General features: G+C 47.5%; 1 protein-coding gene across 1 annotated transcript in view; it reads left to right on the top strand.

Moving 5' to 3' along the window:
• The window catches only part of LOC107688366 (serine-rich adhesin for platelets-like), a 41,910-nt gene continuing 33,705 nt past the window's right edge, over positions 1–8,205 (top strand). The window contains exon 1 of the mRNA XM_016486015.1: positions 1–285. Coding sequence (XP_016341501.1) covers positions 113–285 — 173 coding nt within the window. The 5' untranslated portion in view covers positions 1–112. The remainder of the gene's footprint in view (positions 286–8,205) is intronic.

The following is an 8,205-nucleotide window of genomic DNA, read 5'->3' as shown; positions in this document are numbered from 1 at the left end:
CTGTGTGGGCAGGACTAGAGAGCAGTAGGTTCTTCAACGTGCCTCGACATCGTAATAAACTTTTACTAAAGTAATTCGCGTGGTTCTGCAGTGATCGTTCAGAAGTTTCGCCATGGCGAAAAAGAGTTTTTCCACCAAAAAATCTTTGAGGAGTTTGTTTTCTAAAAGTGAAGCAAATCTCAAAGAGTCCGTGGAGAAAGATGACCGCGGCAAAGGAACGCTCAAATTATTTAAATGGAAGACAAAGAAATCGGACAGTTTACAGGAGAGCCTAAAGGCTGCAAGGTAAAACCATTTCATTCTGTTTGCCGTTATACCTAATACTGAATGATCCATGCTTATTTTTTGTTCATGTAGACTAAATGTCAGACAGTCTAAAACCAATATCTGTCATATAAGTTTAAACAATATAGAATGTACAAACCACAAGCTAAATTAAATTAACTCTGTTCCAGCTGAGGGTTAGTCCATGGCTGTAATATGTCCCAGACGTAGGCCTAGATATGGGCTAAAGGAAATAAGACCATGTACCAGGCACTTGTCGCTTTGCTTTAAAGTAAAGTAAAATAAAAAATCACGAGACAATGTACATGTTTGGTACTGTTATATTACTTTTTTATCTGGAGCCTATTTATCTTAATGTTCTTGAGTTAATTGGGACAACGTGTTGTCTGACAGTCACGCTACATTTCTAATCCAGTAGGCTACTGTACTAGACTGAGCATTGGTAAGAATTTTTAAAACGAATATGTTAATAAATCAAATGCAACCTGTTATGTTTTATAGGTATTTAAAAACTAGCTATATTCTGTAGTCAAAGTAGCCTACAGTTTCCTCTAATTTGATTGCCCATGTAGCTTTCAGAAAATAAGCTAAAGAAAATTTATTATATTTTGTTCTATTCTGTTCTGCTGTAATTTGTATGTTTAGTATTTATTTGTATATATTGTAATATTATAGTAATAGTAATTTGTATATTATTGTATTATTTGTACAGTATATATAATATTTATAGTAGGCCTAGTTGTAGTAGGCTAGGCTATTTTGTAATATATTAGGGCCTGAATGATTCTGTTAAAGTTTTGGCACCTTTAATTATTATACAGTTATAGTCATATGATGTTACTAAAAAGAACATTATTTTGTGTATTGCAACTTTACAGATCTTCTTTATGCACCAAGAGCTTGTAACACTCCAAAGAGAAAGGAAAAATTGAAATCGCATCATATGACCCCTTTAAGGATGACGACGACCATCAACAGCACAAAACATGCCTAAACAGCGCGCGCGAGCGAGAGCGAGAGAGAGACTGCCTGAATGACTGAGCGTGTCCTCCATCAGGTTAAGTCATATTCATGAAAAAAATTAGTTTGAGATGTCCTAAGAGTAATGTTGTCGTAATATCCTAATATCTTTTCAATGTTTAGGGGTAACGTACTCCTTCATGACTGGTGTCAGTGCTATAAAGTGAAGCACCAGCTTCAGCATTTCCCCCTGTCATTTATCCTAGCGTTTACCCCTCAGTCACTAGCTCCGCCCTTGTGCCATGACTCGTGACCGAAAGAGTAGAGGAGTCCTTTTGAGGGGGAGGGGAGGTTAACGTTTTTCATTAAAGATTAAGAGGGCACATGAATTAAAAAAAAATAATGAAGTGCACGGATAAATTATTTATAATAAACACTACAGTATTCCATTAAAAAATAAGAATTTTCAATTTTGATTTCATGGTGACTTTAATTGAAAAGATCGATTACATAAGTATCTGTAGGAAGCTCAAACTGCATGGGTGATGATCACAAAGATAGATGCAGTAGAATAGAGACCTGCACTCCCGCGGGAGTGCACGCAGCAGCCCATGCTTGCTTTTCTGTTGACTTTAGTCTAGTTGAAGCACTCTCAAAAACTCCCATTATAATCACTGAAGCCGTTTACACTGTGAAATGAATATTACTTGCATTCGTACGCACATCTGCACTTTGTTTATGATGAGAGATTACCCCACAGAGCAGAATTCTGTCAAGCACTGAACAAAACACCAGCGTTTCAGCGATGACTCACCTGAACGCCTCTGATTGGCCATTGCATTCATAAGCTCAGCAGAATCGTGTGTGATTGGTTATAATGTGCAGCGCTGTAAAAATGTGTCTGGCTCAGCGCCAGCCAAAGCACGGATGCAAATTTGAATTTAGCAGTTAGTGATGTGCCGCACTGAATCAAATATAACAAATATTATTTGGATATTTTTTTGTCTTTTTGTCTTTTGGAAGCTGCATTCAAAATACACTTGGTTCAAAAATCTGAGGGGGCACATGCCCCACACTTTGAATGGGCATGACGCTGCACCATACACATAGTGTAGGATATAGGGGATATGGAACGATTCAGACAGCGTAAATATGCTTTCCATTGGAAACCAGAATTCAAGCAAGAATTCAGAAGTCAAACCAGACGCGTCCCGCCGCAGCGTGCACAACGGCCGGCTCCGGTGTTGTGCCGAATTCTGCACCCCTGCCAGATTATGCACCCCCTCGTTGAAGTCGCTACCTGATTGACTAATCCCAACCCCACCCCTAATCCTAACCCCTCCCCCACACCTACTCCGAAACCTACCAATACTAGGGGGTGCATAATCTGGCAGGGTGCAAATTTCGGCACTACACCTGTTCACACAGTGCAGATCATATGCGTGATTCTCGCAGACCACAAAACGGACGCATTTGAATTAGACACCGAATGCTATATTTTATAGCGATGTAGATGAGATTGGGAGGATAAACGGTTAGACAAACAGCACTGACGAGTATAAGAGATAACACCAGTACCATGCACCAACATAAATGACACAATTTTCAAACTACACATCCTTCAGCATCATTATAATCACTGCTTTGCTTTAGTAACAGTTTCATATTGAATCTAAAGGGGTAATCTATTAGACTGTGGCTGTCAAATGCGGCTTTACCGAGCTCAACAGCTTGGTTCATGATTGTTTTACTGTAAGTAAAATGTTTAATAAGCTACTTGAGTCACAAGATAAATGTCCTGTCCGTAATTATAAATCATAAAATTAACTTTTTATCAAATGGTCTTATAAGAAATAGCATACAGCAGTTGACCCGTATTGTTCCTAATAGGCCAACTAAGATGAGAAGACATTGAACTTCTGACAAAAAACATTAAGTGAATTCATTGTGATAAGAGCACATTCATGATCTTTACCAACATTATTTTCATTATGGGGACAAATTGGGAAAAGTGAAGGAAAAAATGTAAGGGCTAAGTGACTGGGGATTATAAGGCTTAAAGGGAAGTCTCACAAGCTTGCTACAAGCATCAACATTTAAAAAACATTGGGGGCTTATTTGGGAGTCTTATTTGCTAGCTTAAATGGTACACATTTACCCTAAAAACACTGCAGACTTGTTATGCGGCGGACTTTGGTGTTAGTCTTGGCTCTGTCCACCCCTTTCTGTTTGAATATGCTCATCAGCTTCACCTATAGTCAGATGGTGAATGCACTCAGAAAGAGGTCAGTAGTTGCAGTGTTGCGTTATGGTTCCTTTCAGTCATATAAGTGTAACTAGTCATATTCATATAATGTTTATAATTGTTCCATAATTTCAAGGATGGTAGAACGTTGGTGATTTCTAGACTGCAGAGCTGACAAATCTACAAATTATGCAGCCAATGATGGTGATATTTGTTTGGGCTGTGAATGTAGGTTAATGAGTGAGTTGAGTTTAATCATGATTACTTTAGTACTTTAATTCCTACCCAAAAGGACCCAATATTGTGTGAAGAGCATGTTTGTTTGTATGTTTGGATTTGCACATTCACACAGCTTGACCCTCAGTTAAAACCCTCAACAACCAGCTTTTGTACTTGAATATTGTAGGTTATTTGTACGGCCACAAAAGCTCCTCCCTCAGGTGAGCAACCTGCTGTAATCTTATAAAAATACCCTGACATGTGACTGTTCTTCAGAACCTGTCTGTTGTAACAGACAGGATCTGTCCCCTGTGTTTGCTTGGCACAATACGTTGTGATGCCTTATTCAAACACTGTTCACCATGTGTCTCCATTCCCAAATAAACTGACTCAAAGGCAAACAAACTGTGTACTCACAGTGAGGTCTGTGACAGGAGTACATTTAAAATCCTCAATCCTGTTGCTTGTGTAGACAGACTTAACGTAGTTTATAATTGTCTTGGATAGGATAGTAACATTGTGTAGTCTGTGCTATATGGGTCAAGTCAAGTCAAGTCACCTTTATTTATCCTTATAGGGTCAACAGAAAGATCTCACAAAGTGTTTGTAAGTTGAGAATCCAACTGCAGATATCGCTTGCAACCGGAGTGAAACACTTCTGAGTGGCCTATGAGAAGATTTGCACTTTGCTGGAAGTCTTTGTCATAACACACAATTTTGTTTGACAATATTAGTGTTTTTTTATTTATTTATAAGTCAGTGTGTGTGTATATATATATATATATATATATTGTAACGGGGTGGAAGGAACACGCGACAAGAAGAGCTCAAATAAATACCCCGGAGGGTGGATTTATTCACAGCTCAAGTGTCCAAGTGAGGGAGGTGGGTGCTGAGGTGAGTCGATGCTTCTCCGGGAGTGAGTCGGTGCTTCTCCGTGAGCGAGTTCCAGTTTGGCGAGTCCGTGGGGCGCTCGTGTTCGGGCTGCTTGGTCACGGGCTGGTTTCTGGAATGTAAAGGACAGAACACGTTAGACTTCAGCTTCTGGGAGAGTATGTCTTCCCCCACCGTCGGGCCTCCCGCGGCTTATCTGGCCGCGGGCTGATGACTCTCAGCTGTGACCGATCAGCCCGTGATGAGCGCGTGCAGGTGTTCCTCGTCCATTTCCAGGGTAACGCTGATGTGAGCTCGGGACGCTCGTCACACTCCCCCCCCCGTCCTGGTCCTGGTGGAAAGATACGGAGTTAACAAGGGGGATATTGGGGTTGGGTGGGGAGTGACCTCTGACAGACCTGCAAAGGCTGACCAGTTCCGAGAAAGGCCATCGGCATTGGCGTTGGCTGCTCCGGCGCGGTGGCGAATCACGAAGTGGAAGTCCTGGAGCGCGAGGAACCACCGTGTCACCCTGGCATTAGTGTCTTTGGCCCGGGCCATCCATTGGAGGGGCACGTGATCCGTTATGAGGGTGAACTTGCGGCCGAGGAGGTAATAACGCAGCTCCAGGACTGCCCACTTAACTGCCAGAGCTTCCTTTTCCACGGTTGCATCATTTTTCTCGGGTGGGGTCAGCTTCCTGCTAATAAACAACACAGGATGTTCTTCACCTTCCTGGACTTGAGACAGAACAGCTCCCAATCCCATTTAGGAGGCGTCCGTTTGCAGCAGGAAGGGGCAGCCGAAGTCCGGGGCGCGCAGGACCGGCTCGGAAGTGAGCACTCGCTTCACTCCCTGGAATGCCTCTTCAGTGTCGGAGTTCCAGGCTACTCGCTCTGGCTGCCCCTTCCTGGTCAGGTCTGTCAGAGGGGTGGCTAGAGAGGAGAAGTTAGGGATGAAGCAGCGATAATACCCCGCCAACCCCAAAAAAGCTCGTACCTGAGTTTTCGTGCTGGGCCTCGGGGTGGCACGCACTGCCTCCACCTTTCTCTCCTGGGGTTTTATGAGGCCGCGCCCCACTTGGAAACCCAGGCACTTCGCCTCGAAGAGCGCTAGGTGACATTTGCGAGGGTTGGCGGTGAGTCCACCCCTCTGTAACTCCAGTAGCACCCCCCGCAGACGGTTTAGGTGGTCCTCCCAATGCTCTGAGTGGATCACCACGTCATCCAGGTAGGCAGCGGCATACTGTTGGTGCGGCCGTAACAGGACATCCATCAAACGTTGGAACGTGGCTGGGGCTCCGTGTAGGCCGAACGGAAGGGTCCGATACTGCCAGTGGCCACTAGGAGTAGAGAAAGCCATTTTAGGTCTTGCATTTTCAGAAAGTGGTACCTGCCAGTATCCCTTGGTGAGGTCCAGAGTAGAAATGTACCGGGCCCTTCCTAGGCGATCCAGGAGCTCGTCCACCCAGGGCATTGGGTAACCGTCGAATTCTGAAACCTCGTTGAGACGTCGGAAGTCGTTGCAGAAGCGGAGGGTGCCGTCTGGTTTGGGAACCAGAACAATTGGGCTGGACCACGGGCTGCATGATGGTTCAATCACCCCTAACTTCAACATCTGATGGATTTCTGTCTCAATAGCCTGCCGACGAGCTTCAGGGATCCGATAGGGCCGTTGCTTAACGATGACCCCTGGGGGTGTCCTGATGTCATGTTGGAGCACCTGGGTCTGCCCGGGCGTTGTGGAGAACACATCGGAGAACTGACCGATCAGGTGTTGTAGGTCGGCTTTCTGGGCAGCGGAAAGGTGGGGGTTAACGTCCACAACCACGGGTTCCGTGGTGGCAAGTGCGGCGAGTTGGTCCCTGGTCCCTATCCACTTCTTCAGCAGGTTTATATGATATAGCTGGTCCGTTCTCCGCCGGCCTGGCTGTCTCACCCGGTACGTCACAGGGCCAATTTTTTTCTAACACCGTGTACGGACCCTGCCAGGTGGCGAGGAATTTGCAGGCTGCGTTGGGGACCAGGACCATCACTCGATCCCCGGCTTGGAACTCCCGCGGTTGGGCTGCCCGGTTATAATGGCGTTGTTGGGTTTGCTGAGATGTGGCGAGGTGTTCCCGGACTAATGGCATAACACGCTCTATCCTCTCCCTCATTTCGGTGACGTGCTCGAGGACCGACTGCTGGGGCGTGGGCTGCTGTTGTTCCCAAACCTCCTTCGCCACATCGAGCAACCCCCGGGGCTGTCGGCCGAAAAGGAGCTCAAACGGGGTAAAGCCGGTGGACGCCTGAGGGACCTCTCGTATCCCGAAGAGCACGTACGGCAGCATCAAATCCCAGTCCCGCTTGTCCTCCGCTACCACCCGTCGCAACATTAGTTTTAGTGTCTGGTTGAAGCGTTCGACGAGCCCATCCGTTTGAGGATGGTATACTGAGGTTCTCAACTGCTTACCCGGAGCAACCGGCAGAGGTCAGCCATTAGCCGGGACATAAACGGAGTTCCCTAATCAGTCAGGATCTCAGCTGGGATGCCGACTCGGCTGTAGAGCAGGAACAGTTCGTGGGCGATGGCTTTTGCGGTGACTTTCCGGAAAGGAACTGCTTCTGGATACCGGGTGGCATAGTCGACAATCACCAGAATGTGCTCATGCCCCCGGGCAGACTTTGGCAACGGCCCTATTAGATCCATCCCGATGCGCTCGAAGGGCACCTCTATCATGGGCAGCGGAATTAGCGGGCTGGGGTGAGGTGACCTGGGGGAGGTCTTCTGGCAAGTGGGACAGGCTTGGCAGAACAGTTTTACCTCGGCGTCCAGGCCGGGCCAGTGAAATCGGTCACGGACACGCTGTATGGTATTGGCCGCCCCAAGATGTCCCGCGAGAGGATGTGCGTGAGCCAACTCCAACACTGTTTCCGTCGTCAAGCGGGGCACCACTAGTAGCCACTTTTCCTCCCCCCTTCGCTGGGCGACACAGTATAGCAGGCCATTCTCGACAATAAAGTGTGGGAGAGGATGGGGTCCAGGCCGGGTCTCCTTGCCCTCTATTGAACACACCTGCGTCCAGCAATGCCTAAGCCGGTTATCCTCACGCTGAGCGCGGCCGAACGAGCCCCCTCCCGTTACCTGCTGGAAGACATCATAATACAGGTTAGAGTTATGGGAAGGGGACTCACCATCTCTCCCACCATCTCTCCCACTGTCCGAGGCCAAGAGGACGGGGCACCGACGAGGCCCTGCCAGCCCAAAAGGGTTCCCTTTTTCCCCGTGCACACACGTTATCGGCAGGACAGTCTTGGTTTCGCTGCGGGGCGGAAGGAGGTGAGCTTGGATAAGGCTGACTGAGCTGCCCGAGTCCAGCAGAGCCCGAAACGGCCGGCCGTTGACTTTGACCCTGACTTCCGGGGCTCCCGCCGGCAGATCCCGATGTACTATGCAACCTGCCAGCCATGTCCGTGCGGGATTCGAGGTGACTTCCGTTGGCATTGGCTCATCCCGCGGAGTGGGAGCCGCCGGCCTGCTCACGAGATGCCCCCCGGCGTGTGATGCTCCTGGACCACCCTCCGGGGAAAAGGCGGCACTCGCTCCCCAGCCTCCCGTCGGTGGGCCGCCTCTGCCAGCTC

The sequence above is a fragment of the Sinocyclocheilus anshuiensis genome, unplaced genomic scaffold (assembly GCF_001515605.1).
Source record: "Sinocyclocheilus anshuiensis isolate Anshui unplaced genomic scaffold, SAMN03320099.WGS_v1.1 scaffold209, whole genome shotgun sequence".
NCBI classification, from domain to species: domain Eukaryota; kingdom Metazoa; phylum Chordata; class Actinopteri; order Cypriniformes; family Cyprinidae; genus Sinocyclocheilus; species Sinocyclocheilus anshuiensis.
Note: the sequence above shows the minus strand (reverse complement) of the source record. Positions and strands in the feature narration are given on the sequence as shown.